Consider the following 23,381-nt stretch of genomic DNA (forward strand, 5'->3'; position numbering starts at 1 on the left):
AGCATCTTTGGCTTTTGTTTTCAAGTGATGGAACCATTAAGAGCTGATTAATAGAACCAAGAGTTGTTTCAATCCCACATGACTAGTGGTGTCTTTGTAGTGATACAACAGTAACAAGTATATATGTGTAGTATTGTCCAGTACTTGACTCTGGTGTTGTGATAGTGTAGTAACAAGTATATATGTGTAGTATTGTCCAGTACTTGACTCTGGTGTTGTGATAGTGTAGTAACAAGTATATATGTGTAGTATTGTCCAGTACTTGACTCTGGTGTTGTGATAGTGTAGTAACAAGTATATATGTGTAGTATTGTCCAGTACTTGACTCTGGTGTTGTGATACTGTAGTAACAAGTATGTATGTGTAGTATTGTCAAGTACTTGACTCTGGTGTTGTGATAGTGTAGTAACAAGTATATATGTGTAGTATTGTCCAGTACTTGACTCTGGTGTTGTGATACTGTAGTAACAAGTATATATGTGTAGTATTGTCCAGTACTTGACTCTGGTGTTGTGATAGTGTAGTAACAAGTATATATGTGTAGTATTGTCCAGTACTTGACTCTGGTGTTGTGATACTGTAGTAACAAGTATATATGTGTAGTATTGTCCAGTACTTGACTCTGGTGTTGTGATAGTGTAGGAACAAGTATATATGTGTAGTATTGTCGAGTACTTGACTCTGGTGTTGTGATACTGTAGTAACAAGTATGTATGTGTAGTATTGTCGAGTACTTGACTCTGGTATTGTGATAGTGTAGTAACAAGTATATATGTGTAGTATTGTCCAGTACTTGACTCGGGTGTTGTGATACTGTAGTAACAAGTATATATGTGTAGTATTGTCGAGTACTTGACTCTGGTGTTGTGATACTGTAGCAACAAGTACTGTATATATGTGTAGTATTGTCGAGTACTTGACTCTGGTGTTGTGATAGTGTAGGAACAAGTATATATGTGTAGTATTGTCGAGTACTTGACTCTGGTGTTGTGATACTGTAGTAACAAGTATATATGTGTAGTATTGTCGAGTACTTGACTCTGGTGTTGTGATACTGTAGTAACAAGTATATATGTGTAGTATTGTCCAGTACTTGACTCTGGTGTTGTGATAGTGTAGTAACAAGTATATATGTGTAGTATTGTCCAGTACTTGACTCTGGTGTTGTGATACTGTAGTAACAAGTATATATGTGTAGTATTGTCCAGTACTTGACTCTGGTGTTGTGATAGTGTAGGAACAAGTATATATGTGTAGTATTGTCGAGTACTTGACTCTGGTGTTGTGATACTGTAGTAACAAGTATATATGTGTAGTATTGTCCAGTACTTGACTCTGGTGTTGTGATACTGTAGTAACAAGTATATATGTGTAGTATTGTCGAGTACTTGACTCTGGTGTTGTGATACTGTAGTAACAAGTATATATGTGTAGTATTGTCCAGTACTTGACTCTGGTGTTGTGATAGTGTAGGAACAAGTATATATGTGTAGTATTGTCGAGTACTTGACTCTGGTGTTGTGATACTGTAGTAACAAGAATATATGTGTAGTATTGTCCAGTACTTGACTCTGGTGTTGTAGTATTTACAGATCACATGACACGAAGTCGTAACTGCTTTCATTTGTTTTCAAACCAAAATATGTCCAAACATCAGCTTTAAAAGCTGCTAGACTCATTGTATCCTCTCGTCCTTAGTCAACGCCGGGATTTCATTGATCCTTTAGCTGCAGCGGAAGTAATGACTGCTGCCATCCTGTGGCCGGAAGTTTAATTACAACACAAAAATGAACAAACACTATGAATGTTTACTTGTTAATTGTGTAGTTAAGATAGTATTGTGCTAAAAAAAAACTGCAATATCTAAGTGTATCAACACTCATGACCTGTGTTTGTGTCTCCAGACAACAGAAGGCCTACCTGGCGACCCAGGGACCTCTGGCTGAGACCACTGAGGACTTCTGGAGGATGTTGTGGGAACACAACTCGACCATTGTCGTCATGCTGACCAAGCTGAGAGAGATGGGCCGGGTGAGTCGCACACTAACATGTTAATACACAAACACACATAGGTACACACAAACATACACACAGGCACACACGAACATACACATGCACATACACTCACAAAAACACACAGGAAAACGTTCACTCATACAAACAAACAAGAATACACAAACACTCATACAAACAAACAAGAATACACAAACACACAAACACTCATACAAACACACAAGAATACACAAACATTCATACAAACACACAAGAATACACAAAAATTCATACTAACACACAAGAATACACAAACACACAAACACTCATACAAACACACAAGAACACACAACTCATACAAACACACAAGAATACACAAAAATTCATACAAACACACAAGAATACACAAACACACAAGAACACACAAAAACTCATACAAACACACAAGAATACACAAAAACTCATACAAACACACAAGAACACACAAACACTCATACAAACACACAAGAATACACAAACACTCATACAAACACACAAGAATACACAAAAACTCATGCACACGCAAAAAACAAACACACACAGACACACTAGCACTCACAAACATACACACGCAGAATCACGAAAATACACAAACACACAAGTGCACACACACACTTGTTGAGGTGATAAAAGCTCCATGAGGCTCAAACTCCTGCGTCACTGATCAAATATTCATGGCTGTGACCACGAGGGGTCAAAAGGTCACGTCTTTATCACGGAGGCAGAAATGTAGCAGCAACAGACATTCCAGCGTCAGAGTGGTTAATCATTCATACACAAATATTCCAGTGATTTGTGTCGGTGAAGTTGAGCGACTAACTCTTGTGTCTCTGCAGGAGAAGTGTCATCAGTACTGGCCCGCCGAGCGCTCGGCCCGGTACCAGTACTTCGTGGTGGACCCCATGGCCGAGTACAACATGCCCCAGTACATCCTGCGAGAGTTCAAGGTCACGGATGCGAGGGTACGAGTCAGTCGCACCATCAACTCTCTCAGTGTCAACTTGTGTTGTTGTTGTTGTTGTTGATGATGAGAGTTGTGTCGTCAGGACGGACAGTCCAGAACCATCCGTCAGTTCCAGTTCACGGACTGGCCCGAGCAGGGAGTCCCGAAGACCGGCGAGGGCTTCATCGACTTCATCGGACAAGTGCACAAAACCAAGGAGCAGTTCGGGCAGGACGGGCCCATCACCGTCCACTGCAGGTACGAGCGGTCCGGTCACATGTGTGTCGCGTCGTGATGTCCTGGATTGACCGGAGATTCTCTCCCATGCAGCGCCGGAGTGGGAAGGACCGGAGTCTTCATCACGCTCAGCATCGTGCTGGAGAGGATGAGGTACGAGGGCGTGGTCGACCTCTTCCAGACCGTCAAGACGCTTCGCACCCAGAGGCCCGCCATGGTGCAGACCGAGGTGAGGCGAATCAAAGCTAACTCTGGCTTAGCATTGTTAGCATGCTATCAAGAGTTTCCCTAATGGATGAGCTAATTGTAGCTAACATAGTACTCTCTAGAGGTAAACATTTTTCTTTATGAAACAAAACAAAGCTAAGAGAACGTTAGCGACATTAGCACCTTAGCATTGTTAGCATGCTATCAAGAGTTCACCTAATGAATGAGCTAATTGTAGCTAACATAGTACTTTTTAGAGGTAAACTTTTTTCTTTATGAAACAAAACAAAGCTAAAAGAACTTTAGCGACATTAGCACCTTAGCAATGTTAGGATGCTATCAAGAGTTACTCCAATTAAAGAGCTAACCTTAGCTAACATTTTACTTTCAGGACATGAACTTTTTTTATGTCAAAAACAAAGCTTACAGAACTTAGCAACACTACCAACATAGCTAGATAGCTCTTAACGTATATTAGCAAATAAAATGTTTTTCACATTAGCAACACTAGCGCTATAGCTAGTTAGCTCTTAACGTTTATTAGCACATAACAAGTTTGTCACATTAGCAACACTTGCGCCATAGCAAGTTAGCTCTTAACCTACATTAGCACATAACACATTAGCAATACTAGTGTCATAGCTATTAAGCTCAGTACGTACATTTGCAAATAATGAGTGTCACATTAGTGCCATAGCTAGTTAGCTCTTAGCGTACATCAGCCAGCACTATAGCTTCTGTAGCTAGCAACCTTAAACGTTAAGCTAGCTGTCACACTGGATCTTAAACACGTCATCGCCATCCACGCTAACCAGAAAACAACATTACGACCAGCAAATACAATCGTTTCTGTCTCCTGACGATGTCGCTCTGTTCCGCCCCCTGCAGGACCAGTACCAGTTGTGCTACAGGGCAGCGTTGGAGTACCTGGGGAGCTTTGACCACTATGCAACGTAACCACTTTCACCGAGCAGCCTCCCTGGTCAAACCTCTCAGGAGTGCCAAGTGTCCCCCAAACCCATCCAACCCCCCCCCCCATCTTGACCCCCCAACACCCTCCCTCGCAGCTACCACAGGGGGCGAGAAAAAAGGGACTCAGTTCAAACCCCCCCTTCATTTTTCTCTTGAAGACTCTTGTACAGCCGACTCTCCCTGATCGCCACGGCGACTGGTAGCACGACACTCGTTGTTTTTTTTATCTTTGTTTTTAAATCGTCGTAACCTTCTGTCTTACGCTTTTCCTTTTTGTCGTCATAATGTTTTTGTTTGTGTGTACTTGTGGAAGGGTATTTAGCACAGGGCCGCATGTGTTTTCAACATGTCCCCAGAACTAACCCAGGAGGACCACTGAGCTGCTTCTGCTCGACGACGATGCCTTCTTCACTCAGAGCACAAAGTTGGCGAGACGGGAAAAAAAAAGCACATTTTTTTTATTATTTTGTATCTTTTTTTTTTTTGTTGTCGTGATTTTCCATCAGACGCCGACGGCATCGAGGCCTTCATGCTCCGCCGCGGAGAAACTTCTTAGAGGAAACCAGACTTTTCTACCCAAAGGGTAACCGATGATGACCCCCCTATATCCTCCCCCACCTGGACCCCCCCCTCCGACGAGGAGCCATCACTGCTGTACAGAATCATTCCTGCCAGAGTCGCTCTGGACTGACGTTATTTTATACAGAAATAGAAAGTATGAATATATAATTATGACTGATTATATATATGTACAATTACACATAGATATATACGCAGCTTTGAGATATATTGTTGGAGATGATCGGCTGACGGAGCGTTCCACCGTTGTATCTACCGTCCTCACTGTCAGGAGGCAGCACAGACCCCCCTGCCCCCCCCACCCGCCACCACCACCACCACCAACAAGCCCACCCGGCCCCCCCGTCAAGCACACCCCCAGGTGAAGGTGGGCGGGAGAGAGGGATGAGAGGAAAGAAACAAAAAAAAAGCGACAAAAGTTCATTTTTACCTTGTGAATGCTTTAGTGCTGTAGGGGTTCGACCTGTTGTACACACAGTCTGTTTTCTATCTGTTGACGAAGAACTGGAGTTCTGTTGATGAAAAAGAAAAACATCGATGTTAATAAAGATACATAATTGGGTTTTTGTACACGTCCGTGAGTGGGAGTCCTTTTTTTTGGTCTCATCCCCATCTGGATCCTCTGCTGCATCGTCCTTGAATTAAATCCTTCAGTCGTCTGACAAAAAATGCATTAAATGAGGAACGTTTACAAGGTTTTCTATAAGTCACGGTCGTACCACGAGTGACTAAAATGTCACTCGTGGTACGAACACTAGTGATTACTGATGAAGCTTCATGAAACTGTCATTATCTTCAGAGTCCACTAGATGGTAGTGATGTGTTGATGAAGCTTCATGAAACTGTCATTATCTTCAGAGTCCACTAGATGGTAGTGATGTGTTGATGAAGCTTCATGAAACTGTCATTATCTTCAGAGTCCACTAGATGGCTCTGTGCTATTTTCCTTTGTTTTGAACTGTTCTAATGAAACATCATTTTTAAACTGATGGCGCCACCTACTTACTTCTGAACAACATGACACTGTTTCATGAAGCTTCATCAGACCCAATAATAAACAGTAGATGTGTCAGAAAAGAAAAAACGATACGCCAATGCTTTTTTTGACTAAACTGTGAATATTCAACAGCACTGTATCATTGTTTTTTCTTCAAATCATGTCTTGAACAACATCGTTTATTAAGAGAGAGTAAAACAGTGGCCTCTTGAACAATATAGCATATAATTTTTATTTTTATTTACAGTGGGTGACAAAAATAATGTAATATGACATTTTTAGGAGACAAATATATTTTTTTTTACGATCTAAATAAATATCAAGAGGTTTTTTGTTGTTTTATTCTACACCTACCTTAGTATTGTTGCTCTCTAAGAAGATCCAGTTTGAAAGATGTAAAACATTTCATTTTTCATCAGTAAGTTTCATATCTTTCAAACACACCTTTTTTGTTATTGTTTAATTAACAAACTGTGTTATTGTGTATCACCTCAGTATTTTCTGTGAAGAACCAGAAAAGGGTTATTTGTTGTGATGTGTCGATGAAGCTTCATGAAACAGTGTCATGTTGTTCAGAGGTCATCAGTTTAAAAATGATGCTTCATTTGAAAAGTTGTTCAAAACGAAGAAAAATAGTGCAGAGACGCCATCTAGTGGACTCTAAATATAATGACACTGTTTCACAAACCCCCGTCAGCGAAGGGAAAAGTCGTTGTGGCCCTCACAGGAAAACGTTTCTCCACAGCTAAAGGAACAGGGGAAATCCCGCTAGATCCCGGTGATAACTGAGGACAAGAGGATACAGTCGACTCCAGCAGCCTTCAAAGCTGATGTTCGGACATATTTTGGATTTTAGTTCTATTCATTCGACCAAAGGAGTTTAACAATCACAATATGTCACTGAAATTCAGTGTTTCCCTTAAAATATGTACAAAAATGATGCTAATGTATGAAAATACATCAGATGGATTCATATGTTGACTTTGACAACAAAAGATGGAGAAAGTTCTTAGTATCATCATAAGAGTCTTTACAGGATCCAGCAAAGTTTGACTTTCAAACTGCAACTATATATATATATATATATATATATATATATATATATATATATATAAAGTCACTTAAGATTTAATTAAAACCTTTCCTATGATTTATATTTTTAAGTCTGATTTCTCTGTCATGTTAGCAACAAAACATAAAAAGTCGATGAGGAATCTCTTGAAAAAAAACAAGAGCAAAAATGAATATTCAATCAAACAAACACGAAAACCAAAAAAAAATAATATTTATAAAAACAACTTCCATCACCGGCTGATATGAAAGAAGAGCTAATGTCTACAGTTGGAAACCATGCTTGTTTGTTACATATAAAATGAGAAAGAAAAGACAAGAACAAAGTTTTGGATTAGATGTTTATAATATTAAAATGTTTTTAATTTCCAAGATTGTTATTATAATATGTATTTTTACTCCTTGATACGATTTATTAAAGTCTTTTAAGTAGTTATTTACATTAAAATATTTGGATTTAAAGTTTTCCATAAAGTACATTTATTAATCCTTTTTCTTTTCCCCAAATACGACTTTGGATAAACTCTGCTCACGGCCAGCAGGTGGCGGTGTTTATCCACAGCCAGTGACTCCTGGCGGGAGCAGAAAGCGATGAATTGTAATCAGCAGTGACTCACATTAGCTCATCTAGCATTTGCTGCTCGGACTTGGAAGATCCTTGAAACCGGATCTCGGGGGCCTCTGGGGCCTGGAGTCCAAATTGCCGTGTATATTTGTTCTTGAGGCCGGACGGCGGATTTACCTTGTAACCGCCGCTCTGAGAAAAGAACTATTGTCCGTCAAAAGTGGGAGAAAATAGCCTCCCCTCGTCTGCCGTCTCCCCTCCAATGAAAAAAAAAAAAAACTTGTTTAGATTTTGGTTTTTCTCAAAAGTAGTTTTTCCAGGATCTGACCGACGCGTCCAATCGTCGCGACCACATCTTGAGCAAGAAGCCGAGATTATTCCTGGACTTGTGCAGCGACACCTCTGTTTACGCACTGATTGATGCTTCTTTAAGGTCAGACCTAAACACAGCGTTTTCCTCTCGACAGTCTGCAGACGTTTACTCATCACAGGAACGACGGATTAGCAGCTGCCGATGACGGACGGCCAAGAGCCAAGAACCGAGGCTAGAAGTTACCCCGGCTAGCTGGAAGTGATTACAAGAAAAAAAAACTGGAGGTACTTTTGTTTTTTGTTTCTTTGGAGCCGCACCTGCCGACCCTCGTGACGATATCTTCCAGATTTGTTCGGAGATCGAGGCGGAATTTTTATCTGCGTCGATAAAAACTCGGGTTAAATCCACGATCATACATGTGCGGCGGTGAGTCAACGATGGCGGGAACTTCAGGAATTTTCTCCTGTGGACTTTGAGGTCGATACGAAGAAAGTGTTCAGACTTTATCCTGATTATCGAGGTCACGTCGCAGAGGCAGCGGTTCAACGAAGAGGCCGAGACTCCGGATCATGAGATCGAATGAAAATTTTGAGGGGGTTTTTTTTGGCAAAAATGGTTGTATGCGTTTTTAAGATGTTTTATTAGCTAACTATCGCAAAAGTGATGTTTTTTCTTCTTTTCGCTGAATTTAAAATCACCACTTAAAAAAGTTCACGATATCTCAACATCGTAAAAAAAAAAACTGTCAAACAAGATTTCAGAAAAACATGTTTAAAGTATCTTTAAAAAGGTTTTTCGGATGTTTTGTTAGCTAAACGCTGCAAAAGTGCAACATATAAATATATATTTTTTAGTGAATTTAACGATCAACACCTTTCAAAATTCATTAAATCTTAACCTTGTTAGAAAAACCTTCAAACAAGAATTCTGGATTTAAAATGTTTTTACGCAATTTTAAACACATTCTTCAGATGTTTTATTAGCTAAATATCGCAAAAGCGCAACAGAGAATTCACTGCTTTCAGAATTAATTCAAATGAAAACATAATAAAAACAAGATTTCAGAAGATTTTAAATGTATATTTACAAAAGTTTTTCAGATGTTTTGTTAGCTAAACATCGCAAAAGCACAACAGAGATTTCAATTTTTTGCGTTTTTTGGAATTTACACCCTTCAAAATTCATCCATCTTATCAGTATAAAAACGGTTTAAAATTATTTATTTTTTAATGTTTAAACGGGTCTTTAAAAAAATTCTTCAGATGTTTTATTAGCTAACGATCGCAAAATATTACGAGAATCTCGCATCACAATGAATAATAAACGTTTTCACACAAACGCTAAAGAAAACTTGCATTTTTGAAAATAATTTTCCCCGCACGTCACATGACACGTCACATGACACGTCACATGACACGTCACATGACACGTCACATGACACGTCACATGACACGTCACATGACACGTCACATGTGGAAGGAGGAAGATCATTTTCCCAAAACTTAAAATATGTGATATTTTGTGATAAACCGTCAAGGAAGCTAATGCTAACGTTCACACTGACTCATTGGCACCTGTAGAACTCCCCCCCCCCCCCCCCTCTTGTTTACTCGCCGTGACCCCGGCACACCTGACGCAGTTCCTCCACCGATGTTTGTTTAGCAGTCTGGAGCTCGTGATAACTTCACCAACCATCTGCTGCTCATTTGCCGCTCGATGCTCGGGGTGGGGGGGGGGGGGGGCAGGTACGGGGGGGTTAAACCGAACCTGGAGGTGTTGTGAACGTGAGACTCCCGACGACAACAACAAAAACCTCCTGATCTCCTCCGGACCACCTGTGGACGACTGGCATCCTAAAAACCTGCGATAACTTCTTTAAGAGGATTTGCTTCCGTCTTAAACCGATTGCTCAACTTTTCCTAAATCCTTCTAAAAGATTGGGAAAGCAACACAAAAAAACAAACTCCGGCTGCTCCGGGGTCCGCCGCCGCCGCCGCCCCGGGGGGCCGAGGTGACCCTCCTCTGCCGCGGCAGAAGGTGAAGCTCAGAAGCATCTCTCCGGGAGATTATCATGTCAGGAGTAATCCGACTCGGCCCACGGAGGAGGAGCAACAGTTGAAGGGGGGGTGAGGCAGCGAGAAGCATCGGAGAAGCTCTCCGCTCGGCTCAGGGGTCCCACGCTCTCTTCCCTCCTCGCCATCTTCCCGGGGGAAAGTTGCCGATCAAGGTGAGCAAACGGGAGCGCAGGAATGTGATGGGAAGCGGTCGACTCTTGAATGGATCCACCTGAGCGTCGGAGGAAGACGTCTCCTGGGAATAACCAGCAAAGAGTGAAACTTCCAGGACCTGGGATCCAGATATTTTCCCTTGTTCTTCTGGGATGATCTTCGAGGGGCCGGGGAGAAGCGGCGATGGCGGTGATGGTTTCAGCCACTTGGCCGTGGAGGTCAGCTGAAGACGCCACTCAGCTAAGTCTGGATTAGCCGGCCTCGAACGGTAAGGACGCCGCATCTTCTTTTGTTGGTTTTAAGCCGGGAGCTTATGGGGGAAAAGGTGCCGCTCGACAAGGGATGCCTCGGGAACGAGAGAGCGCCGCGAAAACACACGCCTGGATTATCAGTATCAACACGCGTCCGACTCCCGGGGGCCCCGCGACGGCACGTCAAGCCGAGCGTGGCCGTGAGTCACGAAATGTTTGCAGAGTGGAAAACCCGGCGATTGCGAGCGGCACACCTCGATCTGCTAAGAAAATAAAAGGGTTCGGGGAAAACGTGGGGAAGGATGTAGCGGCACGTCGGAGCACAAAAGGTAAACTCTGGCGAGGTCACGGCAGATTGACAGGATTGATTAAAGAAAATAATAATAATCTCACTTTCTTATGAGTGACACAAAAGTGCTATTCCAGGACGGGGAATAGAGGGATTAGGATTTCCAGAATAGCAGCACGGGAAGACCTCTTGAGCCAGTGGCCGGAGACCAGGAGTTCACGACAAGAACGATGAGTCAAGAGCGTCTAAACAAACAACTTTTCGCTTTTTCTTTTTTTAAACCCCTGTGACAGCTGGACTCGAACAACTATCTACAAACATTCCCAGGATCCCAAGTGGGAGCACAAACTCCCAAATATTCAATGAAGCAAACACAGAGTGGGAGGAAGTTTTTGTTTGTAAAAGAAAAAAAAAAAATCGCTGTCAGAGTAGAAGGAGAGGGAAAGTCTGGTCTTGATTGTTAGAAACTTTCTAACTGATGGTGTTTCTGAAAACTCCATCCTGGAGGGGAGAAGATCTCGTTCGAGGTTCAGGTTTTGAAGGTCAGTCACTTGTATGGCCGCTCATCGCTGCTGCTCCGACCAAGAAAACGCAAAAACTCCACTTAAAACCACTACTAATATAAAGTGTATTAATTTTCAAGTGAAAATACGACCATTCAATATTATTTTTAAGCTCGATGTCGAGAATAGTGAAAATAAATATATAATGATTTCATTTTGTCTTGAAAAAACATTCAAATTCGATTTTAAATAAAGTTATGTATTCTAATAATCTAAAATACATTTTTATTAAAGATCATTTCTTAAATAAATCAAAACATCTTCACATTCCTCTGATAAGGTTGGAATTTAAAGAAAGAAATTCTAGGAAAAAGAAAGATCAGGAGCGACTACTTATTCAATAGAAACTTTTTCTCATTTTATTCAAAGTATCTAAATTGAAAATTGCTGGTGAGCAACATTTTACTGAAAATTTAAATAGAAAAAAATATTTGAAACAATTATTTAGGGGACATTTTTGGGGACCACTCCTGGCCAAGTGTACTTTCCACTGCGCCCTCGTCCACTGATCTCCTGAGGACAGTCTGGAGGAGAAACTGTTTTCTTTTATTTCGGGACTTGATGCGATCAGTAAAGTGGATCTGTAGGTTCACCCCGTCGCCCGGTCCCCTCGCTTCACCTCCAGATTGGGTCACTAGATTAATCCGGTCCGTAGAACCGCGTCACCGCGAGGTGACATCGTCATGACAGGAGAAAGCGAAAGACGGCACATACCTCTGCCAAGGATATCATGTCACGTAAATCTTTCATATGAATCGCAGCAAAATATCAACTGAACAAACTTTTAAGAATTGCTAACTTTTTCAGAACGAGATGTTTGTCAACACGGTTCTTTTTATCAAATTGAAAATTATTTTTGTCATTTTTGTTGCTTTTCTTCAAATCAACGCCATATGAACAACCACAAGTGAACGGCACAAATATTGTGTTGCTCACACAAACTTTTGAGAACAAACATTTGGGCTCGTGTTCCTTTATTTTTATAGTTAAAGCATCAAAACTAATTTCCAAACCACTTATTTTCAGTCATTTGATCACTGAATTTTTTTTACCAGAATTTGTTACATTTTTGCTAGTTTTGAATGGAGCTTTCCCAGTGAACAGCCGTACAAGTTAACAACAAAAAAGTTCTGATTAAAAGATCTTTTCAGAACTAGAATTGAACTTTTGTTTTTTGAAAATAAGTTACCATTAACGCCACCAAAGTCACATCGACCATTATTTTTATTGATCGAATTGAACAGAACTTTGAAAATAGAAAAAAATCTACTTTGGTACCCGTGAGCAGCCATTCAAGTAAAGACAAAAAAAAAAAAAAAACTAGAATTGTATTTTCTTGCGTTTGGAATTTGTCACATTAGAACTGTTTTTTTTTTGGTCATCCAACTGAAAATGTTGGTATTTTTTCCTACTTTTGTATATAGCTAGTCCTGTGAGCAACCAAACAAGTGATTGTCAAAACCCTCAAAACCTTTTTGAATCCAGATGGAAATACAACAACCTTAATAATCAACCAACTACAAACTGAACCTCTTTTTTATGAGTCACCAAAAGTTCACGAAACTTTTTGAGTAATGCAAGAAAAACAACAACAAAGTTTCCCAAAAAACATCATCAAAACCTCCACCGTAGACCTGTCATCTTGATTCTCTGTCATCTTGATTCTCTGTCAGAACTTGAACACCGTTTAAAACATGTTGGACCTAATAGCCACGTTTAGACCCACGAACCACACACTCCGACTACATCAGACACGAGATAAAACACTTAAAAACTAAACCATCATAGATAAAAACACCGGTGAGTGAAGTAGGCGTTATTACGCTCCAGAGACCCCGAGATGGAAGTTTTCCGTGGCCACACGAGGCAGAGCAGCTCCTCTCGTGCACCCCCGAGTTAAAGGTGTCTCTGCTGGATTATGGGCGACACACACACCAGCGATGATCCCTCGCTCTGCCACCGTCGCTCAGCCAGGTGTTACCCCACGTGACGCGGATAAAGCCTGCAGGCATTAGTGCTAATCCCGCCCTGATCTTTGGAATATGTCCCTGTTACCTCCCGGAGCGACTCTCTCGCTGCCCTCCCGACAAGACGAGGTGTCGCCCCCCCCCCCCACACCCACACCCCCAGAACGCCCTCCCTCGTGCCTAAGGTATTCAAGGGGTGTGTGCGGAGTGTGGGCGGCGTGGGCGGAGCCCCGATATCGTGCAGGTAGAAGAAGAAGCCTCAGGTGGAGCAGCTCAGATATGAAGACGCGGGATTATGTAAACTGGATTATCTGGAGTCATGTGAGCCTGTGGACGACCATGGAAGGTTGGTCTTGATTTCTAAGTCGACTTTTGCGATGTGAGTCAGAGACGGGTGGGGGGGGGTGAGGGTGAGGGTGAGGGTGAGGGGGGAGAGTTTAACGAGACTGGCAGGACATTAAAAAGTTTGATCCAAAAACAAGGAAACTCTTCATGGACTCGTTGCTATATTGGTCGTGAGCCAGATGGTCGTCCGCTCTGACGACTTCATTCAAAAGTCAAAACCACAGACCCCCCTGCCGCCCCCCCTTCGATCCCAGACCCTGACAGATCTGTGGTTCATCTCCGTGGCACGAGAGCCAGGGCGGGGAGATAATGGAGTTACTGCCGCATTATGGCTCTTTGATTGTGTCAAACGCACGACCTTTGAGCGTCTCCAGAATGTGTGGCGCGTCAGAGTCTTGGCAGACGTCCCGACTTCCACACGCTGGCCCGGAGCGAGCGAACGCTTCGTTTCTTCTTCTTCTTCTTCTTCTTCTCCCGCGACTTGTTGACAGCGAAGCTTCAGGTGTTCTCGCTCCGACATTCCTTCCGTGGCTGTGAGGCGTGCAGACGTCTGAGTTCCTCCCAGCATCCAGTGTGTCCGGGCTCGTCGCGAGTGATGCTTTCTCGGCTCTTTTCACTTCTTTGAGGATGACTTTCCCTGCTGTCGGTCCTCCAGGGGTCCCCCCCCCCCCACATATCCTCTCTGTTTGCTGGACAACAGAAGCGTTTGTTCCTGCAGGAAGTGGATCGTTCTGCCGATGAGTCGTAGACGATCTGTGAGCGGTTGATTTTAATTACCATCATTTAACCGCAGACGTGTTTTGAATGTTCTCCGTGTGCTTTCCTGGGACTCCTCTGGGAACTCTGGTTTCCTCCCTCAGCACAAAAACATGTTCATTTATTTGTGAGACTGAAGGCCGGTCGTCCGGGAGAGACCCAACGAAGAGCATCTTGTGAGGAAACGAGACATGGACCACCAGAGAAGAAGAACGAAGAAGATGTTGTAAGAGAGAAGATGAGAAAAAGGGTAGGAGGAAGAAGATGTGTGAAAGTAGAAGTGAGGAAGAGGAAAAAGAGGATCAGTTAAAGGAGAAGGATGAAGAAGATGATGTGGAAAAGTAGAATGAGGAAGAAGAGGGCGAAGGATGAGGAAGAGAAGAAGTAGCAGGAAAGGAAAGTAGAAGATAAATGGAGGAAGACGGGCGTAAAGGAAGGAGGGAGGAGAGAACATGTTAAGGAGAGAAATATGAGGAAGAGGAAGAATTAAAAGTAAGGATGAGGAAAGAGGCAGAAGAAGAGGAGGAAGAAGTAAAAGTAAGGAGGAGGGAAGAGGGAGAGGAAGAAGAAGTAAAGGTAAGGATGAGGAAAGAGGAAGAGGAGCAGGTGGAAGACGTTGATGGTTGAGCAACGAAAAAGGGGGAATTGATATGAAAGAATGGGAGAACATGTTGAGGAGAAAGTGAAAAAAAAGAGGGGAGGTGGAGGAAGATGGGAAAGATAAATAGGGAAGGGGAAGGAGATAAAAGGAACAAAAGTGAGAGGAAGAAATGGAGGAGGAAGATGAGGGCAAAGAAAGATGGATAAAGATAAGGGAGGATGAGAAAGAGAAAAAATGAGGTGGAAGACAAGAAGAAAGAGGCGGATGAAGTAGTGGAAAAGAAGATGATGGGGAAGAGGAAGGAAAATGGAGGTGAAGAAAAAAGGCTGAAGAAGAATGGGAAGAGATTAGAAGGTAAAGGAGGAAGACGTGGGCAAGAAGTGGTGGATGAAGAAAGGAAAGGATGAGAAATGGAAATAAATGAGGTGGATGAAGGAGAAGAAAAGAAAGATGGAGGACAGAAAAAGAAGGAGGTCTGCTGATGCATCTGGGAGACATCAGGACGAGAACATCAACACATGACTCACGACCACGTGTACGAGTGCAGCCATCGTGACCAGAGGTCCGCCCCGTCCCGCGTCCTCCTCCTCGCCGCCTAATCGTTTTATCGGGGCGAGCGACGCACGGCGAGGGCGTGGAACCATCAACCTCCGGGGATGAGTTATCGTTAGAGACACGACTTTTTAATTGCGAACGCAAACAATGAAGTCACGGCTCCGGTAAATCATGACGGCTTTATGAGGGTTCTGGAACCAAGACAAACAAAATAGTGCTTCCATCCATCACACGCCGCACAGAAGCGTCAGCGGAGAGGTTGCCAGTTGACATGTTTGACAGTGAATACCACTCTCTGGACCCGTGTGAGTCACGGCGCCGGGACCGGTTCGACCCGTTCACGTGTTGTTTATAGCGCTGCCGCTCGTGTGTGTCGCTCCCGAGGACTTTTAAACGCTCACATGTGGAGCTCCGGCCCGGGGAACTTTCCCTCCGACACACGGTTCCGATGGAGGCGGAACGGCCGAGTGTTTGTTTCTATAGCCGGGCCCCGGACCACGGTACCATGTGTGTGTGAACACGCGTGTGTGTGTGTGTCGTGGATGACGGTCTGGCGGAACACTTGGAGGCTCGTCTGGATTTGTTGTTAGCTCCACTTTATGGTTTCCTGTTTCAGGAAACATCTCTCGAACGCTGCACGTTGTATTCATTCGATGACGCAATGCAGCCTTGTCCAAGCTAGTCGGGGCCAATGGGAGTTTACGATACGTGCTTCTGGATGGTGGGAGGAAACTGGAGTACTCGGAGAAAACGCGATATGTCAGAAGATTATTGAACAAACTGTTTCCAGGTCATCGAATTTGAATAGCTTTAGCTTCAGCTAAAGCTAGCATTCTAGCCATGAGGCGTTTAAGGTAAAACTTTATTGATCCCTCAGGAGGTCTCCTTCGGGAAATTGTTTACCAGAACCATTCAAGTGAGTCCTCGGTCTGACCCGGGGCCTCCTTCTAGTTAAACCTCTCGCCTCGCCTGGATACTCTTGAAGGTTCTACTATGAGTTTCTCCAGATGACTCGGACAATAACCTTAGCCTGAGGTCCAGAAATACGGTGGCTATAACTCTGTAAATGTGTTCCAAGAGTTTGTAAATGTGTTCCAAGAGTTTGTAAATGTGTTACAAAAGTTTATTTTTAAATAAATCAGTTTGAAATTAATTTTAAAATGCTTAAAACACATTTACAACCTCTTGAAACACATTTACACTCTAGTGAAACACATTTACAAAGTCTTGAAACGCATTTAAAAACCTGTTGAAACACTTTGAAAAATTGTGAAAATTAGTTTAAGGAAATTGTAAATTTGTTTGAAACTCTTTAACCGTTCACAATTTTCCTAAAATGCATTTAAACGGTTGAAACAAATTTATAATTTCCTGATACAAATTGACAAACAGTGAAAAGTTTGTGTCTGTAGTTTATAAATGCATTTCAGATTTTTGTTATTTGTCTCCGGAAATTGTTATTTTGTTTCGGTTTGTTTGTAAATTTGTTTCAAAGTTTGTAAATTTCATTCAGAAATCTTCAACTTTTTCAGGCAAACTCATTTAGTTTTAGTTTATTGGAATAAATTAAAATCTTAAACACATTTACAAACTCTGAAACAAACGTATGTCAATTTGTTTCAAAAACTAGGAAATATTTTTCAGCGAGTACAAAAAAAAACATTTGGGGTTTATTTTCGTAATTTATATATTTTTCGTCTTCCCTCCCAATGCTTTCTGAATATTCTATGTATGAATATTCGCAGGAAAAAATGACACAATTTGTTGGTCTGTTAACTCAAGCTTTTGATTTCAATGACACTTCCAGAGAATTCCAATCACGCATCATCTGTTTTTTTTCAGCGTCTCTGTAGACGAGCCAAGAACAACTTTCATTACGACAAACCAACGACACCATGATTCACCTTCGTGTAGCAACACAACTGACACTCACAGATTAGCTTCTTCATTAAGACTCAACAAGCACTTGAACAAACACAGATGTGACCTCATCGTCACTTCATCGCTTTAATCCGACAACATGTTGAGATGTTTGCTGCCAGAGATCGGATTCACTTCTGACTTGAGTGTACTCAAGTATTTTCTTTGTAACATCTCAGAACAGGTGTCTTTTTACTACTCGTTTCCCAAGATAAAAGACGTATTCTTCAGGAAACATGGAAACATTTACTCAAACCTCTGCAACAAATTAAGGTTCATTCAGATCATTGTACTTTGAGAAGCCACTAAATTGATAAATACCCCTGAGGACAGGAGGAAGTATTTTAGTATTTAAGTCTTTTTTTTGATGATTCTAATAATTAATCAAGTTGAAAAAAAAGAAAGACTATAGCTTAAACAAAATATTGCAAGGTATAATAATCAACTTCAAAAAAGACACATTTGGATTGAAACCATCATCAAAGTTGTACATTACGTTTAGATTAATTATTTAATATATATATATATATATATATATATACATCCTTTATTTTTGCTTATTTCGACACAGTATTACTGGAGGTGTGTATCGGCAAGAATTCGTTGATAAATACGTATCACGATACATATCACGATATAGGGTCAGCGATATAGTGTGATACTGTAGGAACAAGTATATATTTGTAGTATTGTTGAGTACTTGACTCTGGTGTTGCAGAATTTACAGACCACATGACAATTGAAGTCGTAACTGCTTTCATTTGTTTTCAAACCAAAATATGTCCAAACATCAACTTTAAAAGCTGCTGGAGTCACTGTATCCTCTCGTCCTCAGTCGTAACTATTTTCATTTGTTTTCAAACCAAAATATGTCCAAACATCAGCTTTAAAAGCTGCTGGAGTCACTGTATCCTCTCGTCCTCAGTCGTAACTGCTTTCATTTGTTTTCAAACCAAAATATGTCCAAACATCAGCTTTAAAAGCTGCTGGAGTCACTGTATCCTCTCGTCCTCAGTCGTAACTGCTTTCATTCAACTCTGGTCCAGGGCAAATATAGACATCGAAAGTGCTTTATCAAATTGTCACAACTTTCTTGACATGGGTAAAGATTACGTCTCGGGAAACTTCATCTAGAGCTAGAGCGTCCGATGGGAATCGAAGAATGTTGACAGGTGGCTTTTTTTTAAACTCTGCCTGCGAGTTAAAATATCATTTAAGAAATAAAAGGTTGAGGAAATCACGGCGACTCAGGAGAGACGGTACATCTGAGGAGGTTCAAACCATGTAAAAAAACGGACTACATGTTCTCTTGGGGGGTCGATAAGCGTCACGTTCAAATCCATCACGTCCACAATGGTGTCGGTGAAGCGTCTGAGACGTAGAAAGGTTTCGAACCTCATGGGGTTCATTCCAAAGAGGAAATCTCTGTCAAATCTGTTTAAACACCGGCTTCGCTCTCAGGTGTCGTCGAGCCGAGCAGCAGATCAGGAACCACTTTAGTGAGACTCCACGTTCACTCTGATGGATTCGTGAGAGACTGATGTTCTTCTCTCTCTCTCTCCCCACAGAGTCTCAATGCTCCTCCACGTTCTAAGATGAAGTTATGGAAAAGTGCTACTTTCGCCTTCATGCTCTGTGGTGCCGCCGTCTCCATCCTCCTCGTTAAGAACATGGCTGCTCTCGGACACTCCAGATCCAGGACGAGGTCGCGCCAGTCCTCGTCGCCGTCCAGGTCCTCGTCGTCGCCGCCGCCCCCTTCCTCGGCAGCGGCGGTGGTGGTGGCGTCGGGGTCGTACTCCGCCGGGTCGCCGGGTGGTCCGCGTCGCAGGACCCGCTCCACGGACCACATGAACTCCCTCCTGTCAGAGTGTAAGATGAAGCGTCTCTGTGTCTGAGGTCAGGTGTTGTGTGACGAGGAGCGACAGGTCTGGACGGATGGATGTTTACAGAGAACGTCTGGGTGTCGCACCACGACCTCGCTTCACACCTCCAGGTTCAGAACTTCTATCCTGGAGGTCAAGGTGGAACTTTTAAAGATGTGGAGATGTTCAAACACAACCTGCTCTTCATAGTGTTTGATTATTTTCTTGTTATCATTCACAAGTCAGTCATGTGTAACTGATGAAAAAAGTTCATCATTTATGTTTTTCTTTGTCAAGATTAATTAAAAACTTAACCAATGAAAGAAAATTGGAAATAAAATATGTATAATCAGAAATACTTCAATGGAAAATGTACTTTCCCGTCACATGGCGTTACAAGACAGTGTGTAAACTAAATGTATAAAATGTATATAAAGTAGAAAAAAAAAAATTTAAATATCCAATTTATTCTATGTATAAATGCCTAAATAAGTGAATATAATGCATCAAATATGTACATTAAATGTTATTGTACACAGGGAATAATACACCAGTCTCTACTTCAATATGTAGATATAAATATGGAAAGTGCAATTGAACACAGTTTAAAAAATATATGTAATGAAGGTAAATGAATACCGTATTTTTTAATATAATCATTATTAGTGGTTGTGTTTTTAATTCCTCTCGTTAAATGTCACGTGACAATTTTTCTTAGTTTACCGTCACAGGAAAGTCCTACAAATACTTTTAAATCAACAGTTATTCGAGTCAAAGACCGGTTTCCCGTCATTGAACGACGGCTCCGTGACAAGAAGTCATAATGTATTCGCCGAACATCTTAGAAATTAGAAAGAACAAGCGCCGCGAATGTTCCTCCAGTATTTCCTGTGAAACGCAGCGTCTTACCAGCTCGATTCAACTGACATTCTTCGAATAACTCGGGCATATTGTGGGACGATATGAAAAACAGACTAAATGAAAACATCAACACGACGCATTAGAAGCAGATGCAAACAATTCCTGACGCAGCAGAGAGTCTTGTAGGGAGTTTACAGACTCGTCGAACGCTGCCACGACCACTTACGTCGGCACAAAACAGTCGAAACATCTTCTCTCAAGAACATTTCCAGCAAAAGAAATGACGTCCGAAAACACTTATGGGAAAAGTTAGGAGGGAAAAAGTTGCCGTAGCATTAGCGTGCTAACTTTGCTAATGGTTTTTATGCTACATTTTGCTAACCGCAAGATAAAGTAAAACAATACAAGTTAATGCAAGACTATTAAAGACACTAAAATAATTCGCTATCGCCTCAGAAATACCTAAATATGTGCCAAGATGTATTTTGAATTATCTTGTTAAGACAAACAAAATGATACCAAAGGTCCCACAATCCCACTTCTGACGCCACATTTGGAAAAAGTCACAGCTCGCACTGAAAGTCTTGGTTTCTGATACAACTTTTTAGCGTTTGATAACAACAGCAATTGTTTAAGTTTGACGGAAACATCTTGACGACAATACAGCGGCAAGAACTGACGCTTTAAAGACTTTAAACACACAACGTCTACAAAAATACCTGAACAAAAATATTACTTTTGTGCAAATACGAAATATATTTATTGTAACTAGAGTCTGGCGGGTGTTTTCGGTCTCCTTGAGATGTTTAACTAGTAACGTTAAGTGTTACCGTACCTGGGCAAAGAATTTGAGGTTGCAGTTTCCACAGTCACCACTAGATGGCTCACAATCTTTTCATTCCGTCCGCAGTTTCCACGATATTCCAGAGCTTCACCGAGGGGGAACTCCAGCACGTGGTGGGGACCCTGCTGGACAGGAAGCGGCGGAAGAGTCGGCACCACAGCGAGAGCCAGACCCGCAGGACTAAGCGAGCCCGCCGGCCGAAGCCCTGCTCCGTGAGGGAGCTGGAGCTGACGGTCAGCGAACTGGGTCTGGGCTACGACAGCGACGAGACGGTGCTGCTGCGCTACTGCAGCGGCAAGTGCGCCGCCCAGCGGCACAACTACGACATCACCATGGAGCACATGACGCGGGGGGGCTTCAAGAGGAAGGGCCGCCGGGACAAGGTCAGCAACGGGCCCTGCTGCCGGCCCGTCGCCTTCGAGAAGGACTTTTCCTTCCTGGACAACAAGAGCCGCTACCACACGATACAGAATGTTTCAGCCAAGAACTGCGGCTGCGTATGACCCGCGGCCGGAACCGGTCGCTCCATCATGCTGCTCAGGGGACGGAGTCAGACCCAGAAGCGACGGGGAACTTGGCTACCACCTTTTTTTTTTTTGTTTTAATCCGGAATGTTTGGACTAAAACATGGACCAGAATGAAGCGGACAGAGAGTGACTGTTGAAATATCTGTGTAGTAACACTGTATCATAGCAACACGTGTGATTTTTTTTTAATAGTCGTTAAAGTTATAGACTCGCACCGACGAGTCGGGGAACAGATATTGCTGTTACTACACGTCAGTCTCATGGGTCACATAGTTTACATCCTTCAACATCGTAAAAGTGCTTCGGTAATTCAGTGAGTCATTCTACGAAACTGGTTGGTTGTTTTTTTTATCATCTGGATAAATATAAGACACTTTTAACCATAATAATATATATATTTTATTACAACATTGCAACTGTGAAGATGTTCTACATTTCAAAACATTTACTTTCCTGTGATAACAATTCCCTCAATTTCTGAATAGGATTTTCCTATTAAAATGTATATTTAAATTATATGATAAAAATATACAACGTCATTGCAACAAGCAGTCTAAGCAAATTTCGCACGCCATTAAAAATGTTCTTTACTTCTTATTTCATTTTAAAAAAGAATACATTATTGTATTGTAAAGTGTTACAGGGGTGGTTAATTTCACCTCATTGCAACTAGCTTAGCAGCTAGCTAATCTAACAAGCATAACATTTGGTTTGAATTGTTGTTTCACGTCATACTATAGTTGTAAAATGTAGTTATTGTCTTACAATTGTCCGATATTCTTTCTATATCGAGTTACGCAAGTTTCACCCCAGTATATTTGACACCGTTAGCAGCTAGCTAGGCTAGCAAATACGGCATTCTGTTCAAATTGTTGCTTTACTTTATATTATAGTTGTCAAATGTAGTTATTATGTAATAATTGTCCGATATTCTTTTTATTATAAGTTACGATTTACACAGATTTCCCCCCACATTTGGCACCATTAGCGGCTAGCTAGGCTAGAAAGCATATAAGCTATAGCATTCTGTTTAAATGATCCTTCTCTTTATAATATAGTTGGACAATTATAACATAACAGCTTAATCTACAAGTTTATTTCCATTATGTGTTACAGGGTGGTACATTTCATTGCCAATTACTTTTGGTACTGTTAGCAGCTAGCTAAGCTAACACGTATAGCTCATTGTATATTGTAATATTGCAAAACGTTTATTCCTCAACAGTTTCTTTCAGTGTTATGGGGTGGTTAAGTAAAAGCAAACAGACCATAGTTACCAAAATAACAGATCAAATGGGAACGTCTCGAGACCTTGGCTCCTGCAGGGGTTTGATCATCTTTGATGCCCCTTAAAGAACATGTTTTCAAATTCAAGAAAAAAACAAGTATAATTTCTATAAATTAATTAAAATAAAATGTGTTTTTAAATTTAAATGAATATGACTTCATTATCTTGGGATAAGTTGATATTAAAACTTTATTTTTCTTCGCACTAACACACATTTTTTCATCATTTCCAGATAAATGGCTCAGTTTTATTTTTCACTGGTGAAACACCAGTTTCGTAGAATGACTCCGAAGCCATTATAAAAGTTAAAGTTGTGTCAGGACTGAGTCTACAGGTATTATTGCGACGCCGCGGCCGTCGTCCATGTTTCTCCTGGTCATTGCAGTGTTATTACACAGGTTACTACTAAAGTATTATATGAACGTGACGATCGTTTATTGTGTGTTTTTGTATATCAATGTCGTGTTTAACAAACATCTACAAAAAAATCCTCTTTTTCCATCTGGTCCAGATCGAGAGAAAAAAAAAAAAATCTACCAGACCTTAAAACATTTTTTTAATGCCCATCCTAAATAATCCTGGATGGTAATTACCCATAATCCTCGGGAA

The 23,381-nt window shown here is 41.6% G+C and overlaps 2 protein-coding genes across 11 annotated transcripts in view; both read left to right on the forward strand.

The window, feature by feature from the left end:
* ptprfb (protein tyrosine phosphatase receptor type Fb) overlaps positions 1-5,539 on the forward strand; it is a 229,339-nt gene extending 223,800 nt beyond the window's left edge. For all 9 annotated transcript variants that reach the window (XM_087811318.1, XM_087811319.1, XM_087811317.1 and 6 more), the window contains 5 exons: positions 1,905-2,031; positions 2,868-2,993; positions 3,078-3,232; positions 3,305-3,440; positions 4,307-5,539. In XM_087811318.1, coding sequence (XP_087667444.1) covers positions 1,905-2,031; positions 2,868-2,993; positions 3,078-3,232; positions 3,305-3,440; positions 4,307-4,375 — 613 coding nt within the window. In that variant the 3' untranslated portion in view covers positions 4,376-5,539. The remainder of the gene's footprint in view (positions 1-1,904; positions 2,032-2,867; positions 2,994-3,077; positions 3,233-3,304; positions 3,441-4,306) is intronic.
* Positions 5,540-10,101: 4,562 nt separating this feature from the next.
* Positions 10,102-22,143, forward strand: LOC148064112 (uncharacterized). Of its 2 annotated transcripts, none has more exons than XM_087811851.1 (3): positions 10,102-10,411; positions 18,959-19,259; positions 21,024-22,143. In XM_087811851.1, the coding sequence occupies exons 2-3, from the start codon at positions 18,986-18,988 to the stop codon at positions 21,458-21,460; spliced, it is 711 nt and encodes a 236-aa protein (XP_087667977.1). In that variant the 5' UTR covers positions 10,102-10,411; positions 18,959-18,985; the 3' UTR covers positions 21,461-22,143. The 2 variants fall into 2 exon arrangements, with proteins under 2 accessions (XP_087667977.1, XP_087667978.1); XM_087811852.1 differs by lacking the exon at positions 10,102-10,411 and adding an exon at positions 13,486-13,559.
* The last annotated feature ends 1,238 nt before the right edge of the window (positions 22,144-23,381 follow it).

Source organism: Callionymus lyra, chromosome 16 (assembly GCF_982586985.1).
Source record: "Callionymus lyra chromosome 16, fCalLyr1.hap1.1, whole genome shotgun sequence".
NCBI lineage: Eukaryota > Metazoa > Chordata > Actinopteri > Syngnathiformes > Callionymidae > Callionymus > Callionymus lyra.

What these genes read in the sequence shown, in the direction of transcription:
- LOC148064112 (XM_087811851.1), top strand. Translation starts at nt 18,986, where the DNA reads ATGAAGTTATGGAAAAGTGCTACTTTCGCCTTCATGCTCTGTGGTGCC. An exon ending in GAACTCCCTCCTGTCAGAGT is followed by an intron (nt 19,260 to 21,023) that starts GTAAGATGAAGC and finishes TTCCGTCCGCAG; the next exon opens with TTTCCACGATATTCCAGAGC.